The 23,674-nt window shown below is 42.3% G+C and overlaps 1 protein-coding gene across 5 annotated transcripts in view; it reads right to left on the bottom strand.

Moving 5' to 3' along the window:
* Nucleotides 1–121: 121 nt before the first annotated feature.
* The window catches only part of PRORP (protein only RNase P catalytic subunit), a 111,300-nt gene continuing 87,747 nt past the window's right edge, over nucleotides 122–23,674 (bottom strand). For all 5 annotated transcript variants that reach the window (XM_048855677.2, XM_048855673.2, XM_048855674.2 and 2 more), the window contains 3 exons: nucleotides 8,051–8,199; nucleotides 5,722–5,917; nucleotides 122–2,716 (listed from right to left, as the gene is read on the bottom strand). In XM_048855677.2, the coding sequence (XP_048711634.2) occupies nucleotides 2,588–2,716; nucleotides 5,722–5,917; nucleotides 8,051–8,199 (474 nt within the window). In that variant the 3' untranslated portion in view covers nucleotides 122–2,587. The remainder of the gene's footprint in view (nucleotides 2,717–5,721; nucleotides 5,918–8,050; nucleotides 8,200–23,674) is intronic.

The raw sequence follows: 23,674 nt of genomic DNA, 5'->3' as shown, positions 1-23,674 counted from the left end.
GCTTCCAGTACTCATTTTGTAAGAAAATTCTCTTTTGCTGGTAGATCATTTTATTTTGGTCCTTAGATTTAATTTCAGTTAAGTCCCTTTGATTTCCCTTTAAATATTCAGTAACAAATGGTGACATTTACTGGTATCGCCAAATTTATTATGGTATCTCCAAATTTATTATTTTAACATTAGTTTTTTGGAATCCCACCCATTCCAACCTGCTGGAAGTAGTCAAAGCATGGAGTTTTATTTGTTTATATGAGCTGTCACCTCCAAAAGTCAGTGAAAAGTTAAGTCATTATCCAGTCCCAAATAGACCAAGGTTCCTGCAGCTGGTGCAATATCTCTATGGATAGATATCAAGAGAAGAGTTTGTGGCTTAGACACTGTGACCAGGGTTCTAGTGGGGAGCCAGCTGTGGACACTCAATTAGGGTGAACTGCAAAGATTGGGGCAGGCAATCCCCATAAAGCTGGGTCTAAATGGTTTAGTCCTTTGCAAATAAAATGCTGAAGTTAGCCTCTCCTTGGAACAGTAAGGCTTGAGGAAAAATAAGGCCAAATGACTCTGTTGGTTGAGACTGAAATTTTTGACAAGTTGCCCGTGCAGAGATATACCGTGTCTGTATAAAAAAATAAATATGGTGGGTCTGCCATATAGGCCTGTATGTCACCAGCTCCCCTTGCTGATGTGATTGCAATTAAAAATGCAGTTTTCAGAAAATGGGTTCAAATGGTGGGAACATCAGGGCAGATAAAACCAAGTTAAGGCCCCCACAAAAAGAGCAGTTCTTTAATTGGAGGAAAAACTCTGACAAGATCCCTCAGAAACTTGTTCACAGTTGGGTGTGAAGTAATTGTATGCAGGTGATGTGCCAAAACAGCAGCTATGTAACTTCTGATCAGGCTAATAGAATCCCTTGTTCACACCCTACACACTATTGTAATAATCTTTGTACAAAGTATGCCTTATATGTAAGGTATCTTTTGAAAAATCATAATTTGCTGGTCAGTATCATGCTGATAAAACATGTAGTTTCCCATGTTCCAAATCCCACAGCCATGCTCAAACAGAAGTTAACAAATAGGTCTGTCCTAAACAAAGGAATGAGTGCTCTGCTTAATTTGCATTTAAATAGTAAACAGAGTTATCAAGCAGGGAGCAAAGAAAGCTCAAAGAGGTGAGGAAAAAGCAGCAGGGAACATCCTTCCTCATAGACTTTTTGTCTCCTGGTGCCTAGCTGGAAATGGTGTTCAAGAGATGGACTGAAACTATAAAAAGGAGGTACGAACACCCCTTCCCCCCATCATATTCACTACAGCTGAAGTGACAAAGGAATATTTGTTGGACTCTGTGGGAGAGTTTGGTCAGTAAGACTGCTGAAAGCATATGGTGAGAAACTTTGCTTGAATCTGCTATAGTTTATGAAGTTGGGTATTAGTAAACGTCTTATCTATATTTTTTCTTGTAACTGTTTCTGACCTTTATGCCTCATTATTTGTACTCACTTAAAATCTCTCTCTTTGTAGTTAATAAACTTGTTTTACTGTTTTATCTAATCCAATGTATTTAAATTGAACTGTTTGAATAACTATTTGAAGTAATAAGTTGGCATATTATTCTGCTAAAGGAATAACAGACTTAATATAACTTGTAGTGTCCAGGAAAGGGCTGGGCAGTACAGGACATACATTTCTGGTGGAAAATCTAAGACTGGGGAAGTGCAGTTAGACAACACCCTGCAGTATAACCAAGGCTGTTGAAAGCAAGAGTGTAAGCGTGTATGGCAGGCTGCAGTTACACACATACATTCAGGGTGTGACTTGCATGCTGGAAGGCTGTTTGTGAGTGGCCCAGGTGAGAGCTACTTCATTTGGTAAGAGACCCATCAGCTTTCTTATACCACAAAACTTGACAGTGAATTTTTCTTCAGATCCTTCCACAAAGATTAATATTGCATTTCCATCTGACTTTCTCGTATAAGGATGATATGGAAAAAACAGGATTCACAACTGTCAGACAAATAGTTAATAAGCAATGATAATGGTTGACAACACTTTTTCTGTAATTTGTACCACTTTTACAGTCTTCTAATTAACTCAAGTTTCTATGAAAGAGGCAATACAAAATTCAACTGTGCCATATTATTGCCCACAGTGAAGTCCCTAATATGATCAATTTTTATTTAAAAAATGAACTATTATTTTAAATAACAAAGAAGTTCAAGATTTTACATCTTTGGAAATTTAGAAGCTAAAATTTATTAGGAGGATCTGTGGACCATATTAGTGCTTAACCCCTTCATCACCTTAATAAATGGTGCTACAACAAATCTCTTTATTTACTACAGGGCAAAATTAACTCTGATCAGCAAAGATGCAAGTAATGGGCCAAATTCATCCCTACTGTAACACCACTGACTTTGATGGAGTTATAGTAGGTATGAATTTGGTGAACTATGTTTACTGAACATTTAGTCAGCTGCAGGATTCATATTTGGTGTATTAATCCCATGACTGTGCATGATCACTGGATTCTGCCTGTTAGCGACAGTGGCAAACAATTGTAGTTTTAGTCTGTAAAACTGCATTCTTTATTATTTCCGTTGAAGGCAAAGCCATTTTGTTGGCACTTCATAGGAATATCTTTCCACCAGCTGTTCATCATAGGGAATATGCCAAGTGTCACCAGTAGTCTGTACCACTGTGTCATAAGTGAGAATAGGCTGTGGGTAAAGACAAGAAAAAAATGTTATATTGACTTTGCTCAATGGAAAAAAAATAAAAATGTTGTAATGACTAGCAGACATTTCCTGCCCTTTCTCAGGAGTATGGTTGGATGGTTTTGCAGAACAGCAAACACAAAAAGCAGAGCATGTTAAAGTAAATAGGTAGTCTGACTGCAAGCAACACTGGATATTTCTGTTCGTAAACCTTGCACCCAACCCACCTAAGACGTGTATAAATCCCAGTTAATATACATATACAAAATGTTAACAGAGTCCTAGTATTCTTCTCTAACTACATTCTGTTGAACTCAGAAAGCACCACCACAGGAATCTCTTTGTTGACTTCAAGATTTCTACAGTTTACTTGATCTTTCTCACTGGACAATGACTCATCTTCTCAATATATTTTCTCTACACAGAATCTTTCTGGTTTGTGTACCTTTAAATATTTGATCGTAATATGAAGACATCAAGAGATAGAACAGGGATCAGCAACCTTCAGCATGCAGCCCATCACGGTAATCCACTGGCAGGCCGCGAGACATTTTGTTTAAGTTGACTGTCTGCAGGCACGGCCCCCTATAGCTCCCAGTAGCTGTGGTTCACTGTTCCCGGCAATGGGAGCTGCAGGAAGCGGAGAACCACGGCCACTGGGTGCTGGGCGGGGGCCGTGCCTGCGGACAGTCAATGTAAACAAAATGTCTCACGGCCTGCCAGCGGATTACCCTGATAGGCCGCGTGCCGAAGGTTGCCAACCTCTGAGATAGAGAATCCACCAATTTCCTTAGTAGTTTGTTCCAATAGTTAATCAACCCTAACTGTTTAAAAATGTGTGCCTTATTTCTAAGTTGAATTGTCTGGTTTTAACTTTAGTCCTTTCTCTGTTAGATTAAAGAGCACTTTAGTAGTCGGTATTTTCTGCCTGTGAAGCTACTTACATACTGTAATAAAATCACCTCTCAATCTTCTTTTGATAAACTAATCTTTTTAATTCTCTCAGTGAGAGGCATTTTCTCCAGGCCTTGAATTGATTCTGTGGCTCTTTAGTTCATTCTCAATTTTTCAACATTTTTTTTAAACTGTAGACACCATAACTGTATGCAGTATTCTATTATTGGTCTCACCAAGGAAACAGCAAGTGACTTCCTCCAGCCAAAACTATGCATGCTATGCTCAGAAGGACGTCACTCATTTAGCTGTGTACTGATTGCATACCTGACTAATATAACGTATCTCTTTACTGCACCAACATTTATCTGTGAACCTACCTGTTTAGAACATTGCTGCACTGAATATCTGTATTTGTCTGTGAACGCGTCTTTAAAATGGAATTAAAAATGCATTCTATTTTAGGATTAAAAATATGCACTTTACAGAAGAATTGAAGAGGAGAATGATCTCTTTTCATGCTTATAACAGATGCAAGAAAATGCAGAATTTGGAAGCAGGATACGAAGGGCTCTAAGGGTATCTCTACATTGCAATGTAAGCCCGGTCTCGAGCCCAGACTCAAGCCTAATCCCCCTTGCATATACACTGCAATCATAGGCGCCAACTTTTCCCAGCGCCAGTGGACGGTTGACACCCAACCCTGGCCCTGCCTCCACCCCTGCCCCGCCTCCATTCCAACCCCTTCCCCAAAGTCCCCGCCCCAACTCTGCCCCTTCCCTGCCCCTACTGGACTCTTTCCCCAAATCCCCGTCCCGGGCCCCGCCACTTCCACGAGCACGCCACGTTCCCCCTCCTCCCCACTGCCTCCCAGAGCTTGCCGCCACGAAACAGCTGTTTTGTGGTGGGAAGAGCTGGAAACTAGGGAGAGAAGTGGGGATGCAGCGAGCTCAGGGGAGGAGGCGGAGGTAAGCAGGGGTGAGGAAGGCGACGCGGGGAGCTTGGCTGCCAGTGGGTGCAGAGCACCCACCAATTTTTCCCTGTGGATGCTCCAGCCCCAGAGCACCCACGGAGTCGGTGCCTATGACTGCAATTGCACTAACCTGAGACTCAGACCCAGGGTCCCAGGACCCTGCAGGGCTGGAGGGTCCAAGCTCGAGGTGAGCTGGGAACCAGGATCCAAACCCTATTGCTCTGCAGTGTAGACACCATTTGACTCGGATCCCGGGAGTCAGCTGGAAATATCCCACAATTCCATAGGACAACCTCTTTAGCCCTCTCTATCCCAAGAATCTTCAGTCCACTCTATTGAAAATTTAATCCACCTCCTCCTTTGCAAATGGCAGCAGCTGAGGTCACTGTTAACCCATTCTCTTCTGATCCACTGGTCTACAAGCACGCTATCAGAGAGCCTCCTGGGTTTGCAATGGAGAGCGAACCGATCAAGACTTCTGCAAAACCAGCTGCTTCCTGGCATTGCGCAGGGCAGGCAGTAAAGTTTTCCCACAGTACACCATGGTCCTAGGCTTAGAGCGGCAACATTTCAGGGGTGGGAGGCACTAGGGATTCTGGGATACAGTTTACTTTACTAGGGTTGATTTGGGTCTGCGCACTGCAGTGTGGACACCAGAGCCCTATGTTTGAGCACAGGTTAGAAAAGTCTTAACAAAGGGTTAAAATACAATGTAGACACTCAAGCCCATGAATCCCTAACACGAGTCCCACTAATGGTACACTTACATTGCAGTGTAGACATACCCTCAGGGTAAAATTTTCAAGTATGTCCACCTATGATACATTTCACCCAAACGGTCGGTAAAGGCAAACAAGTAACTGTGCAGGTAAACAGATGTTTATGCACTTGAAGAGTCACTTTCTTGTCTATTAATCAGTCCTCTTGCCTACAATGGCAAATCACACATTTTGTGAGCAAAAGTGCTGTTTGAGAATGAAACTGGAGTTTTGAGCACACTGCCTCTTATGTGCTCATCCATGCACATTCTGCCCTTAGCCCTCATAAGAATTTTTCTACAGTTTTTTATTAGTTGTGGCTCATATTTTATGCATTTAATGAGTATGTTCTGTATGTTTTCTGAAGAGAGCAGAGAACTTACCTGAAATTTTATTCTCTTTCCTGGCCAGTAGTGGGAAAGCACCATTTGGTGTCCACGCTGCCACTTAAAGAACAGATATCGAGTAAGACTGTCGGGAATACAAGCCTTGTGATCTCGCAGGAGGTCTCTAGTAAGAAACTTACAATGGCTGCCTGAGTGAAGAGTGGCATATAATAGGAAGGGGTCATCTTCTGACCTAAATAAACCACAAAGAGTAAAGACGGACGTCACTCATGGGCACTAAAAGGATGCAGGAAATGAATCAAGCATTCAGCTGAATTTTATTCATCATCATTACTGCAAATTCCCATCACCACTAAGCTCTCTGTTAAAACAAGGTCCTTTTCCTGTTTACCACAAAGCATCCAAATGTTCGGAAGGGAATTAAAATTTAGCTGCCTAGTAGAAAGAATGTTTTCCCTTCCCACTACAACACAGCAAGTAACAAAATGGCAACTTCCCATGTGATTTAACAATACACTGCTACCGTGAACAGAAGCACTAACATTCAGATTGTGTCTTCAGGGGTCCCACACTCTTGCACAAAACTGTACTGCATCCATACAGATCCATAATTTCATGTGAGCACCTGATAAAGTGTCTCTAGTGTCATGCATAAGACAGTGTAACTCTGTGATTCATAGACTTGTGGGTGGGTTCATTCCCAAGAAACGCTAAGATTTTTTCATAGAATATACTCGACTTTATCTTCACTGAAATGAGACAGATGTGGGGAGGGGACATTAATTTTTTGTTAAACTTTATCCTTCCCTGAGAAAAGCCCCATTACATAACAACAGCTCTGCAATTCTACAGTACTTTCCATCCAAGGATCTAAAAATATGTATGTCAGAAGAAGTGCTGCACATTTATTATACGTGGAGCCAGCAGGTGTGTCTATAGTTAACACTTTGCATTACAAGATTCTGTTTTCAGTTGCTTACAACTTTGCCAAACTTTAACCATTCAGGCTGAAATTTTCCATGCTGGGTTTCTGCTCAGGCTAGATAGTGTATTTTCTTTTTAACATTTCAGCTAAATTGGTTTATCTGCTTCTGAGAAAATTAAGAAAAAATGCAGTTTTGCCCATGTTAAAAATTATTACAACCATTTTGCTGAGAAACTCTCTATCACCTCCAAACTGGAGCAGGGACTTAAATTCAGCAGGTGGAGGGGAGAATCTTTGTGCCAGGGATGTGCCTTTTCCTATTCCCATGAAAAACAACCCCATTTGGCCAAGTTATGAACTTTTGAGAAATCTTAGTTCACACATGCTCAGTAGAGACTTGTTAGAGTTTGGCAGCTAAATTCTCTCTAGATTCCATCTACACTAGGCATGCTCAATCCCAGGGCTGCAGAAGCTAAGTATGACTTTCCATGAAATTGCTCCTCCTAGCTGCCAGGGGCTGCTGTGGTGTTGGGTACAGGAACTAGGAGCAGAGATACTGTCTGTCCTATGCTCTCAGTGCTCCCTCTGCTGGCACCCAGGCAGCATGCAAGAAGCAGCAGCCTGACTCAAATGCAGAGGACATAAGAGCCAGACCTGAAGAGGGAGTGAAGGAGATGGCAGAGGAAGTAGATTGGGACAAGGAGACAAGGGGAAGACTGGGTCTGGCTGAGCAAGGAGACTGGGAGCAAGGGTTGGTGGTCCACAGATCATGTCTAATATTTCCAAAGGGGTTCGTACCTCCTTTCGAAATTTTGTAGGGATCCACAAATGAAAAAGGTTGAAACCACTGACATGTACGATGACAATCTACACTGTCAGTTAATCTGTTAGCTCAATTGGCAGAGATCTACCTGTGGATCTAAAGGTTCCTACCCTGTTGATATGCGTACATCTACATAGGACTCAAACACCCGTGGCTGGCCCAAGTTCGGACTGTGTGGCTGTAAAATTGCTGTGCAGACATTAAGGCTCAGGCTGGAGCCTGAACTTTGGGACCCCATGAGGGTGAGGGTCCCGGAGCCTGGGCTCCAGCCTGAGCCGGAATATCTACACAGCAATTTTTTGCTCCAAAGCCCGAGACGGCTGACCCGGGCCAGCTGTGGGTCTTTTATTTCAGTATAGACATACCCTAAGACTGTACATTATGAGAGCTCTGTATTTTAGCACAATTTTTAATCTGTTTTCTCTATCCATTTAGACTGTAAACTCCATGGAGCAAGGAATATGTTGTTCTCTTTTGCATGTATAGGGCTGAGAACTGTCAGTGCTTAATAATAAATAGTACTGGAGTAAGTCACAAAATTAGCTGGTTTAAGTAATTAAAAATAAAAATGAATCTAGTTTTGTCCTCCAGTAAATTGAGTCATCTTCAATACTTACACATTTTCAGCAAAGAAGAAGTCTGCTTTCTTCTGCATAGCAGCCACAATGTGCCTTTTCCAGCTATGAGATCCAGTCAGCATGTGTTTGCGGCCCAGCACAAGCAACCGCAGATTCTGCTGTGCCAGGTGGAAGACAACATCAAGGAGCTGCAGGAAACAAAGCAAGAGCACAGACTGTTTTAGCTGTAAAAACAAGAGTGACAGGGCATAGATTTTTTTCTCTGTGTCTTTAGTAAAGGGACTCCTATCATTTCCTGGACAGTCTCCCAGGAATCTTTCCTAGGGTCAGCAGTAGGTAGGAAACTCTCATTTTTAAGTTTAAAAAAATTAACTAACCTGTTAAAGAGTGTTAATTATCAATCACATACACAAAATGAAAAATGTACTGTTATTAACTGCTTTAAACTTTCGCACCATTCTTGTAGTACATCCATGGGAATTGATGCAGAGCTCCCTGGACAGCTCAACAGGTAAGAGTCAAATGGAAGACTTGAATCACCTTGGGATTCTCACACTGGGAATGGTGCAGAGGTGAAGCCCTTGACCTTAGTCGAGGAAGTGAGGAAGGCTTGATTGTTTAGCCTGTGCTGCTCCAGTAGCACCACCACCTACTGCAGCGGTTGCAAAGTATAACTGACAGTACTGCTCTATAAAGAGGAAGAGAGACTATAAAAGTATGAAGGGGTTGATGAAAGGATCATTAAGACCAGTATCAACCAATGCATGAATCACTATTCCAGGGTGGTAAAAGTCACCACTATGCCAGATTCTCCACTTGAGGGACCGTACACCAAAGGTGTAAGTTAGAACTGCACCTGTACCATTTTAACTTGTGCTGGGGCCAGGTCTCTGGGGATCAGGAAGCCACAATTGGCTCCCTGTGGCCTTCCCTCTCCATTGCACCCAGGCAGAGATCGGACAGGGTAGAGAACCTAATCCTCTAAGTACACTGAACACACATATGGATTGACTGCAAATTAATAGTATTACCATATTGCCCAAAAAAGGAGGAAAATTAGTTCCTGAGATTGTAGCACATTGCCTGTAGACTATACACACAAATTCTTTAGGAAAGAAAGCTCCCTAATTCTTTGTTGCTATTGCCTCCATAGTCTGTCAGTATTTTTTCCTCTACTACTGCTGACTCCCTAGCCCTCTCCCCTGCCTCTTCGCACCTCTTGTTTCTTCTCCCACCCTCTCCTCCTCTTTGTGACTGTCTTCAGAGGGCTCCTTTGCCATAGGGAGAAGACAGGTTTCACTTAGTAGCCATGGAAGTGGGAAAGGGAGCCAAACATGTTTTATGGTTTATTGTCTGCTGGCTCTACTAGCTGCTGCTGCTATAATACTGGAACGATGCGGGTGAAGGCTCTGTACACTGAGCCCTGGTCTAGACTACAAACTTATGTCAGTATAACTGTGTTGGTACCCACACTCTTGAGTGATGCGGTTATACCAACCTAACTCCTGGTGTAGACAGTGCTATGTCAATGAGAGGGCTTCTCCCATTGCCATAGCTACTGCATCTTGGGGAGGTGGACTAGCTATGCCATCGGGTAAAGCACTCCCATTGGCATAGATAGTATCTTCACTAAGCGCTACAGCTGCACTGGTGCAGCGCTGTAAGTGTAGACAAGCCCAAGTTTAAAGATGGTCCGAGGGGGTTTCGGTGCTGGAGCGGAGCACTGGAGTTTAATAGTGACTGACAGAGTTGGCTGCCATTTGCAGGAGATCACGCTAGACATCCAAGATTTCTTTTCGTGCATGGGGTCTACTTTCCTCTGCTTGAAAGAAATGGCTCCTAATATGGCTAGACAATAACTAAACAATATGGTTTTAGCCTATAAAATGACAGATAAAGTAAGTTGTCTGATATGCTCTCTCTCTCTCTCTCACACACACACACACATACACACAAAGTTTAGAAACAAGTAAAAATGTTTACACTAAAGGGATATTGTCAGATTATATATATTTTTAAATAACAAATTTCCTTATCTATGTTCCTAATAACACATTAGAGTTGAAATAATTTTAAAGTTCAATTATATTTTCTCACTATTTATGTTGTTTACTTTTTGCATATCTCAACTGTACAGGGGTAATTGTTTGGTCTATTTCACTTTTTTATAGTCACTTTCACTCACAGGTTCTCCAGCACAAGCCAGGTGCTGCAATGTTTGGGATGCAAACACTGAAAGAGAATATGTTTGGTTTCTTAAAACCATTTCCACAGAAATTAAAAATCTTAATGGAAATATTTTTGTTGGTTTTCTAAAAATTGATTGTTACAAAATATAGGGCCAGATCCTAAACTGCTGTACGTCAATGCTACTCCAATGTACTGATTTATACTACTTGAGATTCTTAAATTTTAGGCCAAAAGTTTAAAGGAAGACAGAACTCTTCTTTTTGCCATTTACATCATTTCCACTCAAATGCCTATTTAACATAATCTATAATATATATAATAACATAATTTAACCTAACTAACCAGTTCACACAGCCTTTTAATTATGCATAAAACCCTTTTTTTAAAATAATGAATTCTTCAGGGCAAGGCTATATTGCTTTAATAAAACGTGCTCAAAGTATTTCCACGTGGTGGAATTAACTGCATGCAATGGCTTTCAGGAAATGAAGTCTGACTTTGGGTAAAGCCTCTCACAGCAGCGTGAGAATGGCAGAGAGATTTTCTGAGTAATCCTAGACAGCAAATTTTCCATTTTTGATAGAGCTACGGTAGCGACTCTATAGTTGATGTAACTAGCTTATTCTTAAAAGTGATCTGAAGAGAAAAAGGAAATGGATTTGTGCTTTCTTTTTGCTTTTTTTTTATTTTTTAAATGTACAAGACGACTGAAAGGTTGGGGAGTGGAGTTGTTGGATTTTTTTCCCTTCAGCTTGTTTTTTGCCTTAAGACTATCAAATCTTAAGGTTGGTCCACACACAAACTGCCACCCGAATAACTAAACTGGTTTTAAATAACATCTTCTTAATATTTTGTTTCAAAAGTTTATGTATGGACATTCTTATTTTGAAATACAAGTTTCTTATTTTGATTTAGCATAAATCAATGCCTTACTCACTTAAACTTGGGCCTGCTTTACTGGTTTAAATAAAAGTTTAATTTTAAACTGATTGAGTTATATTAGACACACTTACAACAGTTTAAACCTAAATTATGTTGGTTTAGCTTGCATATGTAAATTTAGAGTATTTAAAAGTAAATTTACTTTTACTCTGAAATCAGAGTGTCCACACACAGAACTTGCACCAAAATAACAAAAGGTGCAAATTACAACAAATTTAGTCATTTTGGTGTAAGTTTGTTTGTAGACCAGCCCTTGGTCAATGAGAAACAGGTTCAACTAAACTCAGAAAAGGCATTCAAAGTCAAATAAGTGTGTCTACACAGAAGTTTGCACCACTTTAACTTGTGCAGACAACCCCTTATGCAGTCTGAATAAAAAAACATCTCCTTGTATTTATCCAGGGTTCACCCTGCTTGGTGTCAAGGGGATGTCATAATCCTACTTTCTCTACTCATTTACACAGGCTTCCTGAAAAAACAAGACCAGACTTTTAATGAAAAAAAATCATTTTTTAAAATTTTCTCCTTCAAACCCTTTCACCATCCCTCCCTCCCACAAAAATCCCCAAACCCAAACACCCAACTTTCAGGTCTTCTTTATACATCATGAGGAGCATAAGACCATTTTAAAAATCCTTTGTACGTCACATTTAGCTTTTCCTGTTCTCTGGACTTTCCCCTGTAAACTGAAGCATCTTGACTGATTGATAATCATTTTTGTTTCTGACCCCAAAATGAAACTACGAAGGTGTTGGCATTTATCTGGTAGTGGAGAGGGGTGGCTACAGTTTTTTGTCTCCCTGCTTAATAGTAAAAGTAATACTTGGCATATGTTTTTACATCTCTTTGAAAAAAAACCAAATCCTGAGGTTTTTCTCAGTTTACTCCACCTCTCTACCTCACACAAAGTCCTTACTCTGCCTTCATTGAGATGTTATATGAGGAAAGACCAAGCTTTGATGCAGTATTTTGGAATTATGATAAACTAATTTGTTGGACTCTAGGGTCTTGTGTTATTTGTAGATTTGATGCTCACCACTGCAACATCTAGCCACTGTACAAAAATTAAAATTTTAAAATATAAACACATATACAACCTTCAAAGAGTGGAAAATCCCACCCTTTTGATGCTTATTGGATGTTCCTGGCTGAAGCATCAATAACTGTGAAAGCTAGACTGGAAAGGTACATGACTTTGTACTGTTCCCTTAAGCCATGTAAATTGGACTCTGATGGACTAGGAGGGGGCTGGCTGAAAAGAGGTGACCAGAAATATTTCAGTCATAGACTCTCCACGGAGTACTTCCAGCCACCAGATCCCTCCACCAAGTTCAAAACTAAGGGCTGACAGGAAGAGTGCCTCAACTGATTTCAGCATGAGACACCAATGAGACAGCGAAGAAGGGGCTGCCCGGAGCCTGCACCCCTGACTCCCTCCTGAGCTCCAACCTCCTGCCCCAGCCCTGATCACCCTTCCATCTTCTGAACCCCTTGGTCTCAGCCCGGAGCACTCTCCTGTACCCCCAACCCCACCCCAGAGCCCGCATTGCCAGCCGGAATCCTCATCCCCTTCCACACCCCAGCCCCCAATTTCGTGAGCATTCATGGCCCGCCATACAATTTCCATATGCAGGTGTGGCCCGTAGGCCAAAACGTTTGCCCACCCCTGGGATAGATGTTTCTGCGATCGATGCAGCGGGGGTCAATGTAGTGGCTCCAGTGAAGACCTGCTAAATCGACCGCAGAGCACTCTCCGGTCAACTCCGGTACTCCACTGGAACGAGAGGAGTAAGGTAAGTTGACAGGTGTAGACACTGTAGTAAGTCGACCTAAGCTACATCAACTATAGCTATGTTATTCAAGTAGCTGGAGTAGCGTAATTTAGGTCGACTTACCCCAGTAGTATAGACAAGGCCTTAGTGTGTCAGCATTTGCAATGATGGAACGTATTGGGGTTTGCTCCCGTTTGAAGTAGGAGTAAAACATGATAAACTCAATCAGTGCAAACCTTTCCAAGTCCATGTTTACACTTAGGGGTCAGCAATGGCCACAGACTGTTGAATTCGGGCTACACCCGAATGTATACAAGGCTTGGGGAAACTAGATCCCGGCCACTTAAGTCTTTAAATATCATAAAGAGAGTGACTAGATTGTAAATGCTAGTCATTTGGACTTTCTGCTCCCACAGAACACAGCTCATATCTTAGTGGCACCAGTGATTCTGTACTTTAAAGTGGAAGTTACTTCCACTGAATAAGGGAAACAAAGTTTAAGTGTTTGAGGAAACATTTTGGAGGCATGAGTATTAAATTGCTTCAGTTTTGCAATGGAAAAACTAACAGTTAACCACAATAAGAAGAAAATTAAGCGGCATTACCATAAGAAGAGTGATTAAAAATCCTTCATGCACAATAGCGCCCCCCTCCACATTCCATTAAAATTAACCTTTATTCATACAAACTAAAATGATGCCTGAACCCTAGAATAATGCATTTTTGCTATTTAAAAAACCATGATTCCTCCTGAACACTCCTGTTCTTGGTACTACTTGACTAAAGGATACTTTGTGTCTAATTTTAGACTTGGACATTTATTTGTGGTGGTCTATACATAGTCACAACACTTGTGCTGGGGGATTTCCTAACTGAGTATACTCCCACGCCTGACTGTTTCTCAAGAAAGGAAGACATCAGACACATCATCAAACTACTTTTAGTCATAAAGAAAACAGATTATAGCACAAGTAACAAGGAAAGAGCAGCAGAAGTCCCTTGCTTAAAAAGGCATGAATAAACCCTTTCTTGATCAGTGAAATAATTCCAACAGTTATCTAAAAAATAGTAAAGTTACCTAATTACTCTTCCATGTAACTGCATAACGCAAATGTGCTTTTTGTAATAAGATTCCATGCAGCAGAATTTGTATAAGGGTTGTCACACCACTTAAGTGTGCAAATATCAGCTATGCAGCTGGATAATCTATTCAGCAGGAAGTCTTTGGAAGACAATTTAAAAAAATGGCACACACACGCACATGCCACTTGAGAACTCTCATCATCAATTCCTCTCCATCTACAACATTTCATGTTAACTTGAGACTGACAGCCTTACTAACCTCAGTGAGGACCAGTGACAGGGCCGGTGCAAGGATATTTTGAGCCTTAGGCAAAACTTCCACCTTGCGCCCTTCCCCGGAGCATCGCTTATTATAAACTTTCAAAAATGAATACTGCATAATGTGGCATTGTTCATTAGAATTAATGCACATTTCGCTTGAAAATTTATCAATTTCATTATTTAGTCTACATATTTAATGAAAATAAATGGCCTTGGGTCTCCTGCACATGGCTAGAGTCCCTCCTGCCTCCCCACACCCCCCATGCATCTGGAAAGGGCTGTTTTGGGGATCAGAGCTGAGAGTCGGGATCTGGCTTCTATTCTCCACCCTGGCACCAACTCACTGGATGAATTCAGGCAAGTTACTTCCCTGTTCTTGGCTTCAGCTCCCCCCAGTGCTAAGGTGTGAAATGGTTCCTTGCTCCTGGGCTGGAAAGTGCAATGCAGGCAGGAGGAGGTGTCTGAAGGCTTGTCTTCCCCACAGGTGTGAGGCGAGGACAGAGTTCCAGCCTCCATCATGACCGTCCTGGTTGCTTTACTCTGCCCTACACCAATCGCTGCTGAAGCCCCTTACTCAGAGAGCTGTGGCCCAGGGCAGAGGCATCAGTGTCATTCTGGGCCTGATTTTCAGAGATGCTGAGCACCTGCGGTTCCCCCAATGTCTGTGGGAACTCCAGGGTTCTCAGTACTTCTGAAACTCAAGGCAATTTATTTCGAATGCTGGGCCAGGACTGAGCCTGCAAAGGCAGGTCCATATACACCCCTCGATCCACAGCAGATCTCCTATTAATAACAATACAAGCAATCAGGAAACTGATGAGGGGCAGTTGGCCCAATGCTGCGAGTGGGGAGGATATGGCCCTAATGTGGTCACTAAACTTCTACCTAGGAACGTTACTGGTGCATCTGCTGTCATTTAGTGGGAGAACAAAAATCTCTTGGGTGTTGCAGCCTGCCCAGGGTTCAACTGCACTTAACCTGAGTTGCTTGCACACTTGCAGTGGTTGTGCACCATGCAACTGGTCACCTATGTTACATGAAAATCTGGCTCTGATGGTGTCGCAATTAGACTTAACAGTTACTGCGGCATTTCCTAGAGCTGTTGTCCCAGGCTGGCTGCAGAATCAGGCAGACAGAACTGTGTCAGCTAGACGCCCATCACCTTTGGAAGATTTTCCTTGTAGTCATAAGGGCTCAAGACAGCTGTGTTTCTGCACTGAAAATTTGCAGTGTGCTGCCCCAGAATCCCTGTGTTCAGAGCAGGACTCTGACAATGACTCCCCCAGTGACCTTGGGCAAGTCACGTCCCTGTTCTCTGCCTCAGTTTCCCCAAAATGGGGCTCTATTTACCTGCTCCACAGGGCTGCAGGGATGGATGGGGATGAAGGCTTGGAAGGTGGCACATGCTGAGGATGGTTACACTTTTGCAACTCTTTAACCCTGTATCCTCTGGCTGGGCCATGATCCACCCCCACAGGTGGACTGGTGGCCATGATCTCCTCTTCCTTTCCCCCACCCCTGCTCCCCCTCCCACCACTGCATTGCTCTCAATAGGGCCAGCTGCAGGCAGGCTGATGTCACCTGCTCCGATCTGCAGTCGGCAGCCCTTGGGCAGCAGCCGCTGCTGTGGTGGGGGTCTGGGACTGCCAGAGCTGGAGGAAGAGGGCTAGGGAGCGATGCAGCAGCCCGGAGGCTTGGGGAGGAGCAGCTCCGGGCTGGCTGTGGGGGTGCGGGCGGGCAGTGATGTTGGGCATGGCAGAGGGAGGCGGTGGGGCCCGCGGTTGCAGAGGATGCCCACAGAGGTAGGTGCTAATGCGGCTAGGAGGGGCCCATCCCCCTGCTGCGAGCAATAGTGTAAAAAAAAATTTTTGGACACCGCTTTTTGGTGCCCCCAAATCTTGGCGCCCTAGGTGGCCGCCTAGTTTGCCAAATGGTTACACCGGCCCTGACCAGTGAGTGCCTTTGACATGTTATTCAATCAAATCTAGGATTCCACCTCCAGCAGTGGACAGAAACTGATGCTTCAGAGAAAGGTGAAAGCACCCTGTAATTCAGCCAACTAATTGTGCATTGCCATGGAGAAAAAATACTTCCTAGCATTTACAGGCAATTAATTTATTCCCTGAAAATTTAGGATTGCTTTCCCTACATCATCTTAGCTTGCATAATTACAAGTTTCCGATGAAGCGGCCTGTAGCTCACGAAAGCTTATGCTCTAATAAATTTGTTAGTCTCTAAGCTGCCACAAGTCCTCCTGTTCTAATTACAAGTGTTATCCAGTCTCAACAAACCCTACTAAACTACCTGTCTGACTGCATTTCTGTGTTACCCAATCCCACATGGAAGGACAAGCTGTATAAAGAGTTTCCTTATTTTTTAAAAAATGTGCTACCATCTAGTTTCTTTGAGCGTCCTTTGTTCTCATATTGAGAACGCGGTAAGAAGGAGGAACCAGTTAGTTCTCATTCTACCTATAAAATTTTGTAGGTCTCATTCTAGTACGTATTACCCTTTCCCTAGTTGAATGGAATCTCTTGCTGGTCTTCAGGTGTACGGCTTCTGATGGCACAAACAGTGATTGTTGTTAATCTGCACCATGCCTCTTAACCAGTTTGCTTGCCCTTTGCTGAACATCTGCAATCTCTGTTTCTTGAAAGGAGATGATTAAAATAAATAAAACAATGATGGCTTACACAAATATATCATACCATTCATTTGAGGATCTCAGCGCATATTACAAATTTTCAACAATAAAGTCACACAATATCCCTGAGAAATACATATTATAATCTCCATTTTGCAGATGATGAAAATGAGGCAAGAAGAGGTTAAAGAGACTTGTCCATGTTCACACAGCAAGTCACTGGTGGCGCAAAGAAGAATTCAAAAGAGTTCTGAATCACTGCTCCGTAACCACAGACATGCTCTGCCAGATCCTGAACCCAGTTCTTAAGGAACAGGCACACAGCTCTTTTATCAATGTCATAATTTAATTCATTCTTACTTTCTATTCCCTTTTACATATTTCAAAGCAACATTATTCCTTTCCAAGTGCTGCTATGCATTGGGCAGACATTTTCAATGAGCTATTTATGAAGATTTCTGGATTTTTATCTCTGAGAGGATCCTGCTAGTGCAGAGCTTATCACATTAAAAGTTTCTTCCCTGTATGCATTTGTTCTCATTTATGAAAATTACATTTACATTTGCCACTGCCAAATCCCTGAGTTTAATTAGACCCTTCTTGAATTTCTCCTTAACTTTAGCATTTTATAACAATTTAAACAATTTGGAGTTCAAAATATTTTGCTAAATTAGGCTTGGATGAGCTCTGTGCCTGCTTGGAGCCCCACTAAAATCACAGGAATCTGCCTGCACAGAGGTCATTGCAGGATCTGGGTCCAACTGTTCACTTAGTCTTCCAAACAGTCAATAAATATGTCAAGGCTGCTCCCAATTCTGATCTCTGACCATTATTAAGTTCTTTCTCTAGGAGAAGCAGGATTACACACATGCATTTATTCAATGTGCACTACTCCAGATAACATATCAGGATACAGAGTTAGAGCTACTGAAAGTGAGCAGAAAACAGCATACAGGATTCTGGCTCAGTGTATGCAGTCATTGTTTCCCTCTAGTGGCTGACTCCCAGTGACAATAGCAGCCTATAATTTACCCACAAGTAAAAGAGCTCTCCTATGGTTCAAGTGGTAGAGGCCTTGGTTTTTGGTGGAGAGGTCCTAGATTCTGACATCTGCAGTATTTGTAGTGATGCAGCAAGGGTTCATTACATATGGCAGAAAAACAAAAACAAAAAACCCCCAAATCCATGACTTATAAATCTTTATAAAACATTTTTTCTAAACCAGATTTGTTCAAACATATCAAAGGCACTTATCCTCTTTGATTACATAGTCCAGGAGAAGCTGACAAATAAAAAGGGGAGGGGGCACTGAGTTTTCTGAGCATAAATAATACATCTGAAAAAAGCTGAAATGGTAATTTAACCTTTAAAAATATTGCAGTAAGATTTTTATATTTTAAAGTCACTTTTCTGTTGAGAACAAGTATGAACAATTTCAGGGCAAAAGGTATTTTTTTCACACATTATAAGGGCCTGAAAATAAGGGCTTAGAAGGGGAGTGTAGTCATAACTCTGGACACTTTAACGATGGATCAAATGTAACAATGAAGTCAGTGGGAGCAGAGTGTGCTCAGCACATTTGAAAATGAGACCCTAATTCATTAAGCCTCACAACACCCCTATGGAGGAAGTAAATAATCATCTCCCCATTTTACAGAGGTTTATAATGAGACAGAGAAGTTGGATGACTCATACCATGAGTTAGCAGAATAGGTGACAGAATCCTGAAATCCTGACTTTTAATCACCTGCTCTTATCACTACATCACACACTGTACAGTGTGTCATATTTTCAAAGGTCAGGTTCTTTGCATAAAAACCTTCCTCCTCTGGACATTATTGGGAACACTCGTCAGGTGGGACTTCCCTACATACTTCTCCAGGAAAGCTGATGTGTAATGACTCAGCCAAACGTGGCTCACCTGTTCGATAGGTGTAGCTCAAAGAAATAAATCACCACAAAGGGAAGACAGCTTTGCTGTTAATAATTCACATCAGATGGCTTCTAAACATTCTGGCAGGCCTTACTAACTCTGGCATACAAAAGCAGAAAAAAATCCCTTCAGGTATTCTGACCATGGCTAACAGTCGATAACTTGTGTGTTGTCATAGGGCAGCGGTACAAGCCTTCCCAATGTTACTGTTGTGGAAATTGATAAAAAAGACCGCTGCAGTGATCCCAGCCATTGGTGGCATTACTGAGGCCTGACCTATGCTACTAAGTTACGTCGACATAAGTCACCTTGCATCAATCTGTTTGTGTGTGTGTTTACACTTAAATTTGTTTCTGGCTGATATAAATGTCTTGCTACAGTGACAGAGTAAAATCATCCCTCTGAATGGTGTAGAGTCATGGTCGACCTACTTAGGTCGATATAGTGTGAGTATAGACACTGCATGACCTGTGTTGACCCTTACAGTCCTCCAGCAGCTCTCCCATAATGCCCCATTCCCTGTGACAGTGACCATCCTAGTCACAATTGTCTGGTCACTGCTCAGGGGTCACAAAGACCAGAGGCACACCCCTCTTTAAAGCCATCCACGTGTTTTTGAAATGCCTCTTCCCAATTGCCCAATTTGATGAGCATGCCTACCAGCTCACCCTTGTTGTGTGCAACTGCCCAACTGACTATGTTGGCTCCATGCACACAGAGAAGTACTAGATGTGATCCTGCCTGGAGTAAACAGGAAGTGTTGGATCTCCTGGGCCTGTGGGGCAGACCTAGCACTTCTACAACAAGCTGCATGCCATACTTGGTGGAGACCCGACCAGCACTCCGCAGGTCACTGTGGATACTCTGGAGGAGCCCGAGACAGAGACCCTTGCTGTGAACTGTGAGGAGGAGGAGAAGGAAGATGCGGCAGAGGACTCCAGCCATGCCATGAGTTAAGACCTGTTTGAGACTCCTTCAGAGTCTAGTCTGTCCCACCAGGCGAGTGTGGTTGAGCCTGATGAAGAGGAGCGAACTTAAATAAATGTGGGCATACATTTTTCCTTACATTTAAATTTAAAAATGGTACCTGATCCTTTCCCAAGTTAACAAAACCAGGGTATCAACTTTTCATTGTTTTACTCATATGAGAACTGGTAGTGGTATAAGAAACAGAGGTAGTGTTGACATCTGCTTTTCATTTCCCCATTAGTGTTAGGTGGACGGGCACATGGAGCACTTTGTTTATGTGCATAGGGATGCCCCTTGTATCCTCTAGAGAGATCTCAACGCAACTTGCATGGAGATACTTTGCAATTTTCTCCCAAAAGTTTCTATCGATGGCTGCCTTATTTCTGCCTCCATGGTAGGACAGTTTCTCATGCCACTCTGTGATGTGTTTGACTGGCGTTATTGTAGTAAAGAGGCTAGTGGCATATAGACCTGGGCAGCTTTTGGATGTCAGTAGCAGCTGTATTCTCTGTGTTTTTGTCACCCTCGGGAGTGAGATATCAGCTAAAATCACCACTGCCTGGTGAAAAGAGTGCTAACATTTAGGTCATTGCCTTATATTCATACCTATGGAACAGGGATCAAAATTTTATAGCTTCATACAACAGAAAATCCTCCCCCCCTTGCCCCTGGCCAGCCATACTCCCCAGGGCTGGGACTGGAGAACAATACTGTGCAGAGGCACTCAAAAAACTGAAGTGTCAATAAGCATTTCTTATTAAAAGTGTTTATGGGAATAAGAGAAGGGAGTTTTGAAACTTATCTTTCCCTTTCCATTGTGACTGTAAATCCAGTGGCACACCTGTCTGGTTTTAGCAGCTTCTGGCAGTCTGCCTGCAGGGGTGCCCCCTTCATTCTCAGAGAACACCTGACTCTGATGAAAATGAGAAAGAAGAGGATAAGGGAGGCTATATTCTGAGAGATCCTCCAAGCTACTGCTGCATCAGACTGAACAAAGGGCTTGGAGGGCCTCTCCAATAGGTACCAAAAGGATGCAGAAGGAAAAAAGAGGGCAGAAGAAAGACCCAGGAGTCCCAGCAGGACAAGGAGTGGGTAATGTGCCGGGACATAATGGAGTCTCCTCAGGCAGCAAACCCAAATGGTACAGACCCTTGTTGACCTACAGGTCCAAAAATTCCAGACTCTCCATCCTTTGCAGTTCTTGAAGAACTCCATGGTCACTGCTTGTTATACATACCATGGGACACCACAGGCCATCCTTACACCTACTACTCCATGCAGGGGGACAGTAAGGAAAACCACAGTTAGCGTATGTGTAGCCACAACAAACTACATTTATTTACTCATGTGGTCAAATATTTACTTCCTTTTTAATTCTAAAATTTTCACCTTGTTAACTTATGTTTAACATTTATTTAACATTGCCTGTGTGGTTTTTTGCGTGTTGATCTTCCGCACTGTTTTCCCAGTGAAGTTCTGTTTTTGCAGAATCAAATTATCTTTGTGAGTTCACAACAAATATTGTAGAATGCATAGCAGTAGTGAAAGCAAACAGTACTTTAAATGCACACCAAGCATCACAGAATACATAGCTTTAGGAAAACAATCAGTTCTGTTTATAAATGTACTGGAAGCACACACAGTTTTTAGTGGCATGCAAAGCGCCAAGCTCAGAGAACACTCCAGCCACTCTACTGCAACTGACAGTAAAGTGCTCTTTCAAAGCCTCCCTCAACTGCATAGCTCCATGTTGGGCTTTTGTAATGTCCCTTGTGTCTGGCTGGTCAAACTCAGCATACAGCCACTCCACCTTCACCCTGGCATAAGCTTTTCCCATTTTGCCTTACAGATATTATGCAAGACAGCTATTATTATAGGCAGCTATAACCACTGGAATATTTTTCTCACTGAGACCCAATCTAGTGAGTAAACAATAACAGTGTCCCATCAATCTACTAAAAGTACATTCAACTGTCATTCTGTACCCACTGAGCCAGCAGCTGAATTTTTCCTTGGTGCTGACGAGGTGTATAGCTTCATGAGGCAGGGAGCAAGGAGTAGGCTGGGTCCCTCAGACTCTACTGACATTTCAGTATCACCAATGGTAGTTTGCTGGACGTAAAAGTAGGTCCCTGCTTGCAGCTTTCTGAACAGTCTGTGGTCTAAAAGATGCGAATGTGATGGGTTGTAATAACCCTGCACTGGGCCAACGGGGGGCAAAAATGTCCCAAAAGGCATTGTACCAAATAGTGGCATGTGGCAAACCGATATACCTACCCATGGTGCACTACACTTGACATCAATACAAACACTCCTGGAGAGCACATGCAGCACTGACAGCCAAGTATGCACGTATTTGAGTGATATACAAACTTTGGCGGCTGTGTGGCAATAAAACTTGTATCAACCAAAGTTTGTAGTGTAGACATGCCCAAGCACTACTGTGAGGCTGGGAGTGAAAACGCAGTATGTTTCGTATTTGATTCCCACAAGGGATACATTTACTTCACTTTTTAGTATTATTTGTTTTTAATTTACAATGAGTAGAAGGTGTTCAATAAGACAGATTGTGTACCTTATCTCCATGATCAAAAACAGACATAACGGGGGGCGGGGAGGAGGAAGAGGGAGAAAGATATGGTAGTGTTCCCCCACCACAATCAGTAAGGAGGTTGGGGTGTTGCCCTTACATTTAAACAACATGAGAGGGTCTGGTGGAGCTAGCTGACTCTACATACATGGTAGTTCCATGATAGCAAGTTCTGCGTATTAAAACACTGTAGATCCCACCATGGTCAGCACGCCTGAATTCTGCAGCACAGACTGCACTGCAACCGTGACAGAACCCTGTTAAAGTCCAAGGCAATCATGTGATTCAATAACACAATTAAAACATGACTTTGTTACAGCTACACTGCAGAGCTGAACAGTATATTAAGTGTGTTGGAGGACCATCTTGTGGCTTTTCCAAGTTGCAGCACAGATGGGACTGCAACCGTGATAGAACCCAATAAAGGGAGTCATTACGAGTCAAGTATTTGCTTTAACTGTGAACTTTGTATCAGAATTTTAAGCATTATGTAAAGGTGTTTAGTTTTCATTTCTTTCACCCACAGTTAAGGCTAGGCTCTGTTATATTACCCACCCACTTTCCATCACCCTTTTTACTTGATTGATTTCATTAGGAATGCTTGTGAAAATAACAAACTTTACAGACCCTTGTGTGGCCAACATAAATAGAAAATCGTAGGCACCACTCAATCACAGATTGTGATTTTAGTATTGGAATGATTTCCAGACTTTTTGGCACAGGATGAAAATGATCAAGTCATCCCTGCCTTTTGGTGAATCTGTAATCTCAAGAATTTTGGAGAAATTTTCTTTTTTTTTTTTAAATGTTTATTAGGGCTGGTGTCATGCTGCTCTGACTTCCTTACACCAATTTGGATGGGGAAGAGGACAAGGCCAGGGGACGGGCTTTGATTAATCTATTTTCAACAGAAGAATCAATCCTAATTCATATTAAAAGGAGAACTGGAATGGATTCAAAAATTTTGTGTTAAACCTACATATCAGTGCTGAATTAACCCAATGTCTATGCCTAATTCAGGAACAGGTTTTAACTTAGTTTGGGGCGGGGGAGAAGTATTTTTCCCTGCATGAAAATTCACTACGCTTCCAAGTTTGCTAAAAACATCCAGAGCGCATCATTACAAAGATGGAAAATCCTGTGCATAGATAACACAGTGATGGGAAAGAAATAAAATCAGTATTTGTATAAAACTTCCAGTATTAATGAGGTCACAGAAGAATGCATTCTGAGGCACCTTTTGTCACTCTGGAAATGCAGCAGACTTTTCTGGTGAGGG

This window comes from Caretta caretta, chromosome 6 (assembly GCF_965140235.1).
Source record: "Caretta caretta isolate rCarCar2 chromosome 6, rCarCar1.hap1, whole genome shotgun sequence".
Classification (NCBI taxonomy): domain Eukaryota; kingdom Metazoa; phylum Chordata; order Testudines; family Cheloniidae; genus Caretta; species Caretta caretta.
The sequence above is the reverse complement of the archived record's forward strand: the minus strand, read 5'-3'. Positions and strand labels throughout refer to the sequence as shown.